Below are 13164 nucleotides of genomic sequence, written 5' to 3' on the forward strand. Positions count from 1 at the left end.
TTAAGTACTGACACACACACAACCACACCCTCCACACACCCCAACAATCAACATAGTTAGCATTCTCGTCCGACTTAAGACAGTCTGCATAAAAATGTGAAAGATCCTCTTCAACACAGCATTGTGATTGGGCCGGCTTTGCTTGATTACAAAGAATACAAAAAACCCTGCAGTCTAACAGTTTAAGTAGTATTTCCTCAGCCTCTGTATACAGACGCAAACATAATATCTATGCCGTTTACTCTAGCTTTATAAAAATGTGTTGCTATCATATATAATCTAGTAAAATCTATTATTTCATGTTTGGTTATACTCTTGTATAAGTTCATAAACATAGAAAGCTGCAGTGAGCCCTGGTACTTCTTCCTGGAAGTGGACATCACACTACGGGTCAGAGCCACTGCTTAGCTGGGTGAAATACTCTAATCACTTCCAGTTATTTAAGCAGGGATGTCACTTTCTAAGGTCAGTGTGTATATAACCAGTAACAAGAGTTTATAAAAAGACCATCAGATATCCAAAAGACACAGTTCCATCCTTCTGTATTATTTAAAGACAACTTACCTAAGAGAGCCACCAACTTTTTCCAAAACAAGAGGACATGTCTTATTGTTAGCCTTTAGTACAACTTGATCTTTGGAAAATCTGACTATAGCTAACTACATACAGATGTCATGGACTAAGGGAAATGTTAATTTTGTCCGATGGGCTTCATGTGGCCAGTGTGACATAGAAGGACAAAACACATGAAGAAACAATATTAATTCAAAGCTTTTTTCCCCAGTTTCACCCTCTGAAGCGCCTGGTCTGTCATTAACGAGACAAAAGTTGTTGAGAGCTCAGCAGTTGAACCTGTTCCAACTTTCTTTTTTTTTTTTCTTTCTTTTTTTTTTTTACATTTTGGGGACGCCACCAGATCAGATTTTCATTCTCACCTTTCCCGAGGCGGTTTTCATCAGAGCGAACTCCCTGCCTGCTCCAAGCAATGCTGCCTCTTCATCAAAGCCTGTGCCTGAGAGAATAACACACTGTTAAGGTCCAAACACACAAGGAGACAAGGTAGGAAAGTGCTTCTTTTTCTTTTCTTTTTTTATTCCTCTGTGTTTTGAATAACTTCTGACAAATTTGTGACCTTGTGGACACACACAGTTTAAAGTGCCTGAAGCAGGTGTACAGACAACATGCAGATATTAGAACAGTTTATATCACTTACTGATGATGTGCAGATCCTTCTCGAGGTCAAAGAGCGAGATGCCGCAGGCGTGCAGACACTTCCTTGCCAGCTTCAGCTGCAGTTCCTGCTGCAGGGCTGGGTCTGAACTCATAGTATAGATCCGCACCACAAAACCATCCTGCAGGAGTCCGGGCCAACAAGAGGAAACACTGTTTAGTTTCACAACTCCACATTGCTACAGAGTGGAATTCAGAGTCAATTTAACAGCTTTAGGACACAACAAGCCCCTGATTTAATGAAAATATATCCCTGCTGCAGCTCACTGAATGTCACCATCAAAATGAATCTAATACGCTTTCTTGCCAAGAGTGAGACGAGAAGATCAACACCATTTACATGTATGCACACTCAATATGAATATTTACAGTATATACATGAGGGTGGCAAGAAAGCAAGTAAGCATATTTCCCAAAACGTCAACATATTTTTTTAAGTTACAGTGTTTGTTGGAGAAATGCAGTGGACACAATACTTCGACTACGCATGTGTAACTGGCCACAAGTGCATGTGTGTGTTTTGGTACAGTGGGGGATGAGGCAAGACATTACAACTAGGCCTTACATTCAACCCACACACTCATGTAGGTTAGTCAAACGGCAGGGGATGTGGATGAAAGGGACAATTTACAGGAAAGAAACCCAGTATAGAGAGGACCACAACGGGAAAAAATAATTGGGAGACAACAGGGATATAAAAAAGGGATGAAGGGTAGCGTGTGGATGGTCTGGTTTCCACTGTGTGGTAATGATGACAAACTCATCTATTGTGCTTTGATTCCTACAGAGCAGTGCACATGTGCCACTCAACTCATTAAATAAGCGCCTTTATCCTCTGGCCAGTCCTACCCCCCTGACATTGCCTCCCTACATGTTACCTTCTTCCTCTGACTATTTCCTTGACCTCCTATAGTTTACCCACATTATCTTCTTCCTCTTCTTCCCAGCATCTGAACCCCCTACATTGTATGTGTGTCTCTTGTGGTTTTCCTCAGCTGTAAGTGGTCTGTGCAGTGATTGCATTTGCTGCCTGCTCACTAAAAATGCATGCAGCTTCTGAGGATGCCCCCACCCCCCAATACAGTATCCCACCCCCTTTGATTAGCCTAGAAACTGCTACTCGGGAGGAGGGCTAGTTGCAACGGCATATATGTGGATTTCACATCTTCCCATCCCCCATCCACATTAGAGTGCTTATGCAGATGACTGTTTGTGAGATTAAGCTCTCTGGAGAATACCCACATGTGGTCCCACTGCCCTCACTGCCACGCCCACATATACACAATGCAAACGCACAAATATACACCCATACAGAGCTACACACCCCTGTGTGGCACAGTTGCTGATCAGCTGAGGCTCCTTCAAAGAGAGGCTGGAGCCTCTGCAGCCGGGGAAGTGACAGAACAGCTACCCTCATTTTAACAAACAAAAGAGTTGGTTTTCAAGACAGAAACAGCACATATTAAAAAAAGAGAACTTGCTCAGTTGCTCAAGCTAAAAAAAGATTTAAAAAAAAAATGATGAACTGAGGAGAATTTGATTGCACTGATGGGTACAAACAACTGAGAAGACGACCATGTACCATCACGATCTCTGCATCTCTTTCACACTGGAAACTGCTCACAAATGCTGACAAACACGTCTCTTTGCGATTGTATCTATCACTCTGTAACTTAACCACTGTGACGCAGCAAGTCAATGACCAAGTGAGACTTTTAAAACCTTGCTCACATACTGCAGACTGCAGCAGGGAATTTAACAGCACTATAATCTTAAAACACTACGCAAGCACATACAGTAAGTGCATAATACAGTCAGCTCCCTCCAACCGTGTTTCCAGGGGACATGGGCAGTACAGCTCAGGTGTTTTGTGGTTTCTGTTCCACATTTGGGGGAACTCCTGAGCACACTGAGGACTCACCTCACTGAAACTGATTCAATTTAAAATTTCACACTTAAATGTTTAAACTTTAGCCAGAACATTAAACTTACATCTTTGCAGGCTGCGATCTGGTTGATGTACTCTCCATCTGTGAAGATGATGTTCTGTCCATCTGAGTGTTGGCCTGCAAAGTGACAGTGAATATATTTTGACAATTTTGTTAGTTGCAGTTTTGACGACTTAACCCCCATGAGGTGTTTTTTTTTTGTTTTGTTTTTTTGTTTTTTAAAGTGTTTTATCAGCACCTGGCATGGTGACAGTCCCCTCATGCTCCAGAGTCTCAGGGTTGATCTTGATGGCCGACATACTGTGGTTACTTGTGTCTCGATACAACAAGTACCCCTGAAGATACAACACAAACATCACTGCTAATCTGCAATCAGAAAGGGCTTTCCCTAATATAAGCCCTACAGCAAACTTGGACGGATAAAGATGACTGTGTTCTTCAGCAATTTTAATTTAATTTATACTTTCATCGACGTCACACTCTTTAAGGACAACACATCAGAAGTTTTAAAAACAAAGTTTACAGACTTTTGGGTCGACTTCAACCAAAATCACTTAATTCACATGGAGATCAACTCAAAGTCTAAATGTGATCAAACGTGAGGAGCATCTTGATCAAAGCTCCACTACCTACCTGAGCAAAGCCCAGCCATGATCTCTTCTCCTTTCGATTCCTGATTCGAGATGTGGAGTTGTACACGTGGCCCTGTGGGGCATTGATGACACATGAGCAGACAATCACAAACACTGACAAGCCTTCATTTAATGTTGGCAGATGAAACATTGGTGTTTTATTTAAGACCCATCAAAGTCATCAACCTCTTTAAAGCAGGAGAGCTTCCTGTTTTAAAGTAGCATTGTGGCTCTCTAGTGTCACAGTTCTCTACTACTCACATTCACATAAAAATAATAATTAGCTCCTATTTATATACAATTACGGAATGCTTAGTTCACCTAAATCTCAAATAGGCTTATACTGTATACTGTATGGTGCCTTCATGTTTAAACTTAATTTCATCACATGATCATGTATAAAATAAAGTCAATTCCATCTTTAACATAATGTCTCATATAGAGAGATACTGCTAGACATGCACCTCTTTCTTGCACATATCAGACAACTGTGAAAACCATGCATCTCCAAAACGTCAACTATAACTTAAGAAAAACAGCCTTGTTTTAAGCTTTGTGACTCTGCATTCTTCAGATAATCTAATGGGTTTTTCATGGTTTATTTTTCCTAAGAATTAAAAGAATCTTCTCAACCCACGAAAGGAACACTTAATCCTTCACTTTATCTGAAAAATCACCAAATTGGGATATACTGTATGTGCTATCACTGGACAGTGCCGACATGCAGCTGTAAGTGTTACATACCCTGACAGTGCCACTGTATCCAGAGCCCACTTTGTAGAGCCCATCCTTGCAGAGCAAGTACAGGAAGGAGCCATCAGTCTGCAGAAGACAGCGCTCGTCCTCGTCAATCACCACCTCTTTCAGGATCCACTTGTTCATCAGGGCAGCGCGTTTAATGCCGTTCCCAAACCAATCCTGAATTTGAATCTTTCCCACCAGGACAGCCTGTACACTCCTCTGTAGTGCGTTCAGTATGGTGGGCACCTGGTGAGATTTAAGAAGACAGAGAGGCTGCTGAAAAAACCACACACCTCTAATGTGATGTAATGGGGTGTAATTGTGAATTAAATTCTCTATTGCTGATTGAATTAAATAGTTTTATTAGTGACTGGGGCTGTGGTTACCTGCGCATTTTGCCCTCTTCTCATTCTGCCTGAATACATTTTCACACACATTCCCATCATTTCCATGGCAGCTATTACACACACCACTGATCTCACCATTCACACACATGCAAATAAACACAAACACAGACTGTGTACAACACGCAAGCCCACACTTCCCCCTCTAGTCTGCCTGCCATTATGATGACTCACAGTCCAGTCAATGCCTAAAAGATGACGAACTAGGAAAAAGAGCACACAGGTCTCTGTCTGTGGGGGATGAAATGTGTGAAAAAAGTCCCTGTACCACCCTGGTCATGTGTAGGAATTTGATGCAGGTACAGGTGAAACATTTTATGGTCACAAAGCCCACAAACATAATTAAATTAAGTAGTTATGGTTCAAGTTTCTCCCAACATTTTGCAGCAGCAGTTTTGATATGAAGCAGAGGCAAAGAGTAATAAACAAAGAGAGGAGAGGGAGGAGAGAGAGGACAAACTGGAGAACCAAGCAAACAGAAGACCAGCTAATTGGCGGAAGAATGTAGGCAGGGTAACATAATCAAACAGGAGAATCTGAGCGGCTTGACATTTTCAGAAACTTAATTTGTGCTGTCCAGACACTGCTCTGAGTCTCTCTGCTCAAATGAAATGCCTGGAGGAGCCAGAGGTTACTTTATCCACCCAAAAGGCACTATGGTGATCTAAAGCATTTTGACTAATCTGAAGGAAAAACATGAATGGATAATAGAAAGGTCCACATTTCCTTATGGAGGTGGTTTAGAAAACATAACAATTCAAATTCAATTGATATGTAAGACCAATGTAATTCCAACTTTTGCTTCACTGAAAACAACCGGATCAGCTGGAATGCCTGTTCCAAGATAAAGATGTTTGTTCAGTGTAAGATAGTGATCTGAATAGGTGATCAGTACAAAAATGAGATGATGACATCTGATTATCCATAGTAACTTGTGCCAGCAAGGCCTAGCATCACAAGAACGAATACAAATATGCAGGCAAATTGCCAATTGCAGTGTAATTGATTTAAATTGGTTAAATACCTGTATCGTCTGACAGGCATGGCTGCCATTGTTGGTGAGGATGGCAGACACGGCCTGCAGGATTTTGCCAGTGTCGCCCCAGGCCACCACCAGACTGAAGAGGCAGGCGCAGGACAAGGCAGTGATGGCCTGTCCTGTCGGGTCATTGGGCCCTGTGCTCCGGACTGTGGTCTCCAACAACAACTGGAAAAGAGACTCTGAGGAAGCATACGAGGGATGGAGAGGGAGGTTAGACATTTGTGAAAAAAGAAAAATGTGTATGTCAATCATGCTGAATTTTAACTATAACGTGGGCCAATAAGACACTGCGACTAACTATGGCCTCAAAAATGGTCATGAAGTCGCATCACCATATGTCTGACTTGGTGAATTTAACTTTTAAGCTTCACAAACAAGATTTGTTACAGGGCTATTGCACTGGATTACATTAAATTGTACAAATACACCTAATAAAACCTTTTTCAGCCTCACCTAGCACATCCGGGGGCTCAGTCTGGAAACCCTCAGGCTGTTGTCCCTGCAGCATGTCCAACAAGGCTTGCAGGCTGCGCAGGCACAGTGAAGGGTGAGAGAACCTAGTCTCTTTTATCAGCTCAAATACCCCACACAGGCCAATGCCAATGATCTGCGGACACACAGAAAGAAACACATTTCTATGAGCTAATAAACACCATGCTGGAATTCCACAGCCAGCTAGACTAGCTGTGATTACAGTTTATGCAGCAAATGAAGGTGAAACATGCTGACACTGTGCATAGATGTGGATGCATGGAAGTGCTGTAACAAAACAGAACTGATAAACAGAAGCTTGGAGTGGATGTTTTCTTTTAATAGCATGGTGAATGGTCATCCTACAGTAAAAAAACAACATGCATATATCCAGGGGCCCACAGTACAGTTACTACCACTGACTTCAACATACACTGTTAACATTGTGTATAATGACAGACCCACTTAAGTGTTTGGAGAGGGGAGGCAGGCGAAGGACTTTGGCCTAGAAAAGTCTCTCTCTCTTTCTCTCTCTCTCTCTCTTCCTCTCCCTCTCTCTCCCTCTCAAATAATGATCCAATGTTCCCACCTATCTCAGGGAAGAACTATCAGAAGAAAGCTTAGCTTCAGTGTATACCTCATTTTCTAAAAAGTACAATGGAACAGATAAACACAGATAAGATCATCCCAACTAGAAAGGATATAGCAAGACAAGTACAAGATATTCAAACATATAGTAGGTTAACAGACAGGTTATGCTACATCTTTAAACGCATTAGATTTAAATTATGTAACAGACCAAATGACACTTACAGGCACTCTGTTAGTGCTTGCTACCCTTTTGAAACACACACAAGATCCTCAACATATGGCTTGTTAGACATTGTTATTAAACTGGAATTAAAACTAAATCCCCCAAAATTATCATTAGCAATTTTAATTTGCCTGAAAGAGGATAAAATGGATAGAGCCTTAACCCCTAACCATCTGTGACATCTCAGTATTCACCTGATAACCAATATGTGCAGCAGGCACACATCACAAGTTGATCAGCCTCAATCAACATACAATATTCCAAACAGACATGTACACCACAAACACTGTTCAAAAGCTGTGCTGTCATACTGTAGGAAGGTTTGTCCTGTTTTGAGCCCTTTAAAGCAGCAACAGAGTGCACGACAGACAAAGAAAAGAGGGGCATAATTCATGTAAGTTGAAGGCATCTCTGCAGCCTAATCCTTATTTGTAAAACTGATGTTCAGTTCACTTATGTCACCCCTGCTGCCTCACTTAGATGTCATGCTAACCACTACTAGATTTGTTATTGTGGTACTATAAGGCCATAGCCTTTCACAAAGTCAGCAAACAATGTTAACTTTATCCCTTAATTTAGAAATTTATAGTGTTGAGCCAGACAATATTATACGATGCCTTGCTTCTCATCTGCTTTTGTGTTGTAATTTTCCTGTTCATCGTGGCTTGCTAGTTTCCTGTATTTTAAGTAATCAAAGAAAATATCAATAGCTGAGTTTACTGATATAAATAATAAGCCATGCAATAGGTCTGTGTGAAAGTGCATTTTAATTAAATTTTATCTGAATATTGAATTAGAAAATATCGGCCCTGACATGGAGTAAGAGAGATAAACCAGCAGGTGCACAGAGTAGAAGAGGGAGCTGAGGAAACAGAGCAGGGGAGGCCGCAATCCTCACAGGATGGGGATTTCAAACCTCTGGTTACGAGTGAATTATCACAACAATAAAAATGATGAGTCCTAAATACAAGCCCTGGGAGATAAAGGATCAGTGCGTCCCTAAGATAAAGAGCACAGCCTGGCTCTCGCCTTGATACCAAGCGCTGCTACTACCACGTAAGCAGCCAATGCAACCCCCCTGCCTATACCTTTGGCAGCTTGACGGCTGGCTCGCGGTACTCTTCCTCTTCCTCGCTGTCTGAGTCGCCACTCTGCACCGAGCTCCTGGAGGCCAGCGCCAGGGAGGCCTCTCTCTGCTGCCAGTCCAGCACACAGTGCCGCACATTGCAGTAGACATTGAACGCAGATGGGTTGCTGTGCAGCTTGATGTCCGGCACGCAGAGGGCTCCATCTAGACTCTCAGCCTGTGGAAAGAAACAAGAGTGGAGGTGGTCAGGAAGGTCAGCAAAACATTTTCTTGGTAACCACATGTATAATATGATTTGGTGCATCGATAAGCAGTTTTGCACACCACATACTCATTCATAAACACTAATGTGAGTAGGCATAATTTCAAAGCGAAGGTTGGTTCATGAAAAGAGACACCTTTTTGTAAGCCTTATTGTCATTTTATTGACACACTATTTTTAACATCAACTTCAAGACACAGCTATAAAGGATATGAAACAAAACAACAAAGACAAAAGTGACTGAAACCATAGTTCTGTAGTTTGTGATATCTCTAATGGGGAGTCATTTTCTGCCAGCTTTTTGGAACTTCTCATGAGAGCAGCTACTTTTGGTCTGATACAAAACTGAAAGTGACACATTTTAGTTCCTGTCTGTTTCCAAGTCAGGTTACCACTGCCTTATCTATGATAATTTATTCATTTTGGTTTGTGTCTCTTGACTGTTCATAAGTCATGCAGTTAGTTAAGTTCCTCTGTTGATATCCCTGACCAAAGCACATGCCCACTGACCACAATAAGTCGGGTACTTTCTCAACCGGCTTTACGATCTGAGAACTCCTGACGTACAGGTTCCCAAATTTAGCTGTTTGCTATTTGCCTTGAAACTAAATGATTTAACAATACAATAAGCTGAACACAGCGAGTCTTTATACAGTCTGTTATGTCATTGTCCTCATGTCTAGTCAGTGACACAAAATGCAGAATTAAATAACTTCTCATTTTGCTTCGGATTCACTCCTAACGACACTCACTTTTGTACACACTGGGCTTGGCAACTGTTTACCCATTTCAAGATCAACAGCTTTCCCTGTTACAAAATGTCTTACCCAACATATTATATAACCACAAAATATAAAGTTTATATATTCAAAGTGTTCAAGTTAAAATCAAGAGAAATCAAATGTTTTTTGGCCAATGTTTCGCTCTCCTGTAGTTTCTCCCTTCGCTTGAATTTTTTCCTTTCTGAATTGAGGATCTACGGATAAAGTGTACAGTATGTTTTGTGGGTTGCAAAGAAAAGAGACAAATACGTGATTTTAAGCTATATGAATAAAAATATATTATGACAGATATTGGTGTAAATGCTGGCCATTAAGTAGTGGGAAATTGCAGTACAGATATATGCTAAGATGTATTTCCAGTAACACAGAAACAATGTCACCATTACATAGTTCTCCAAAGGGCTCTGACAAGTTAAAATTTCGCAAGTAAAACAGCCTTTCTCCGTCAAAAGTTGTCAATCACTAAATGTAAGACATCATTGTAATCTATTTTTTTATGTTCAGTGATTATGTTAAAAAACATTAATATCAGCCATATACCAAATACATATTAATATTGTTTTGATCTCAAATACTAATATTGGGCAAAAATCAAACATGGACAAACATTTTCAAAACTCTGTCTAAGAATTGAACCCAGCTCTACTTTTTGTTGAAGCTGTTTTAGGAGAGGTGCTGGTGCAACTTTATGGTCATTTTGGAGTCTGCAGTTTGTGGTGCTGTTGAACAGCGTTACACTAAGAGACGTTTGTAATATTGAGTCAACTCTCATTGATATAAATGAGTTGGATAAGGCAAAACTGACAATAAAACCATTACAGAAAAGCTTAAGCGTTTACATCCAAATAATCATTATGATTACACAAACTACAATCCACAGAGAAACTTGATAAACTAACTAATTGATAAGGTTTCCCTATCCCACCAAGCACGGCCTTTTTAACTACAGTCCCGAGGGAACCTCCAGAGAATAATATTGATCGATTGTGCCTCTCTTGCAGTGCGGTGCTTTTGCCATCACAATCTCAGGGTTTGATGTCATCTATTTGGGGAGAGGGGTCATTCATTCGCAGCTCAAACCACTGGGGAGGATATTAGCTCCCCTCTCGTCTAAATGTACAGTCTACTGCTCTCCTGCCTTGCTGCTAATGTAGCATTTGTGACCGAGTGACTGTACAGCACTCACAAAGGAGCCTGATGCCTGGAAAGAGCATTTAAATTTTAAACATGGAAATGCTACATAAAGCCATGCAGCACGTGAAGGAAAAACTGTTTTCCTGGGAGATAACCGCAGAACAAAAGGAAGGATGGTGTAAGGACCAAAGTACTGAGATAGGAGGCTCAGCATTTTCAGACCACATGTAGCAGGAGGGTCCCTACCTTTCTGTGTGAGATTCTGTGTGTTAGATTTTTCATATCATACAGTTTAATATTTTTAATCATGCAATGTTTTAGTTGTCTCTATTGTTTGGAAGCAGTAAAAAGTATTAAGTTTATAAAAATAGGAGAAATACAATATTCCCCATCTGATATTTATCAGGACAAATGTGGTATTATTATAATAAAAATAGTCTCTGTTACATATTATAAGGGGGTACTATTGTTAAATTCTGAAATCACATTATCACCTATTTTGAAACATTTGATTGGTCTCCTGTATACATGTTAGTTTAGATTACAAATGCTTTAAAATACTGACAATTACATTACACAGAAATGACTCTTTATTGTCAAGAGTTTCATACAATCAGTCCAATAAAATTTGTTCAGCAGAGCCGTATCAGTAAATTATTTCATGCCATTCATGTGTGCAGGATGCCAGCAGATGGGGCGTCATCTTGGAACAAAGTATCCAGTTTTCTAAATAGATCCATAAACAGATACATATGTAGTCATGATGTATATTACTTTATTTGCTAATAAATGACACAGGAAATGCAACTACAGGTTCAGAATCTGTTTGTGCTGCTGCACTGCAAATGGATGACATTGGCTGAGCCGGGTTTAAGGTGCTTCACATAATTTAGAATTTACAGTATGCTTGTTCACTCATTTTATGGTGTTTCTGCTTTAAAAAGGTGTAATATAATTTAGTATTGTACTTCCATAAAGGTAAAGTAATTGTGGGAGGTAGATCAAAAAGGATGAGTCAAAAGTAGCTAAAGTCGGAATCACCGGTTAATCGTCTTGTCTTACCTTAAGTTTGTGTATGATAGATGTTTATAATTTGGGCGGACTAACTTTTTAACACGATCACCAATTTCAGAAATGTTACACTGCATCTGATCCATATCTGAGGTTATATCTTGTAGGCAGAGCATGAGGCGGCTGAAACGTGGTCTTCTCAATGAAAGTTTAAATTACATTTGACAGATTTCACTGGAGCTGATAGTTTCCCATTTAAAACTGGAAAAAAACACCAGACACTTCTGATTAAAAGTGACACCTTTGAGATATGTGATGATGTACATAAGCAAAGGGAAATCCAAGTATGCAAAGCCCAGAGATCTGCTGATGTTTAGTGGTTTTCCTTTCACTTTGTAAGAGCACCAACCTACAACAAGCTGCTCGTCTGATGGTTTCTTTTGTGTTTCTGTCTGCACTTCACTGATGATTTAATGGCCATCTTAAAAGCTTTGGAAAAGGCTGGTATGAAGCTCCTGACCGCACTTAAGACATCTACACCTTTCAGCTTGCTGGCTTTACAGATAAATAAGAAAGGATGAAAAAAAAAGGGTTTTCCAACGCAGAGGCTCAAGTGGAATTATTGTTACTTTACAACACCAATTCAAATGAGTAAATCTTTTATCACCAGGAGAATAGGACAATCCTTAATAGACAACCAAAAATCACTGTCTTCACATAGTCCCAACATTTGGCTACAAAATCCAGTTTGTCAGTGTTTTACCTCTGGTCTCCATATATCCCCATACATTCAAGTCACACAATTTAGCATCATTTCTCTGAAAGCTAAAAAAAAGTGGTGATGTGGCTTTATCTTTCAGAGAAATGGAGGCTTAGCTATGTAATTCATGTACAAATTTAATGCATGAAAGGCACAAACTGGGACTACTAGACATAAAGCATACAAATGTCAAACAATTTAGATACCAGTAGTATTAAATAGTCTGTCTAATTTATCATCTATTTAAAAAGGTTAGATATAGTGCAATTTGATTTTACTTGGCTGACCTGTTTGTTTTGCCATTTTACTATCACGACACACATTATCATCATCGTTCTCTGTCATATCTAATTCATCCAGACACAGATTTTTGTGCACTACAGGTCCTACCCCATTCAGCCTTCAACAAATTACATTTATATGCAGCTATTCTGCATGATCAATTAATGGCAATATTCAGTTTGAATGAAGGAAGTAGTGTGACATTTTTACAGAACAGTAAAAAGTAAGGACATGAAGGTCACGTAGGTGGATGAGCACATTAGTACTTCCCTTTAACACCAGCCTGCCATGCTTGAATCTCTTCACATACTAGCTGTCAGATTACACATTTCTATCTTTTAATCATGACCACAGTCTTTTTCTAACTGGTTTTAGCTGCCTATCCGTCCCAAGCACTACTTTTATTGGAACAGAAATCATAAAGCTCTAAAAAAAATTATGTTTTGCAGATGCTACAATATGAATATTCTGATACAATGAAAAGAAAAGTAAGCTTGTTGATATTAAATTTACTCTCAGATGTGTCATGCTGATACAGAACAGATGTAGAGAGTGTAATTTGT

General features: G+C 40.0%; 1 protein-coding gene across 4 annotated transcripts in view; it reads right to left on the reverse strand.

Annotated features, from left to right (window-relative positions):
- Positions 1 to 13164, reverse strand: part of mycbp2 (MYC binding protein 2) — a 61290-nt gene that overhangs the window by 42689 nt on the left and 5437 nt on the right. For all 4 annotated transcript variants that reach the window (XM_056388867.1, XM_056388865.1, XM_056388868.1 and 1 more), the window contains exons 3-11: positions 8372 to 8587; positions 6452 to 6605; positions 5981 to 6177; positions 4556 to 4798; positions 3813 to 3884; positions 3418 to 3514; positions 3223 to 3296; positions 1214 to 1352; positions 936 to 1012 (exon numbers count right to left, since the gene is read on the reverse strand). In XM_056388867.1, the coding sequence (XP_056244842.1) occupies positions 936 to 1012; positions 1214 to 1352; positions 3223 to 3296; positions 3418 to 3514; positions 3813 to 3884; positions 4556 to 4798; positions 5981 to 6177; positions 6452 to 6605; positions 8372 to 8587 (1269 nt within the window). The remainder of the gene's footprint in view (positions 1 to 935; positions 1013 to 1213; positions 1353 to 3222; positions 3297 to 3417; positions 3515 to 3812; positions 3885 to 4555; positions 4799 to 5980; positions 6178 to 6451; positions 6606 to 8371; positions 8588 to 13164) is intronic.

This window comes from Seriola aureovittata, chromosome 11 (assembly GCF_021018895.1).
Source record: "Seriola aureovittata isolate HTS-2021-v1 ecotype China chromosome 11, ASM2101889v1, whole genome shotgun sequence".
Lineage (NCBI taxonomy): Eukaryota > Metazoa > Chordata > Actinopteri > Carangiformes > Carangidae > Seriola > Seriola aureovittata.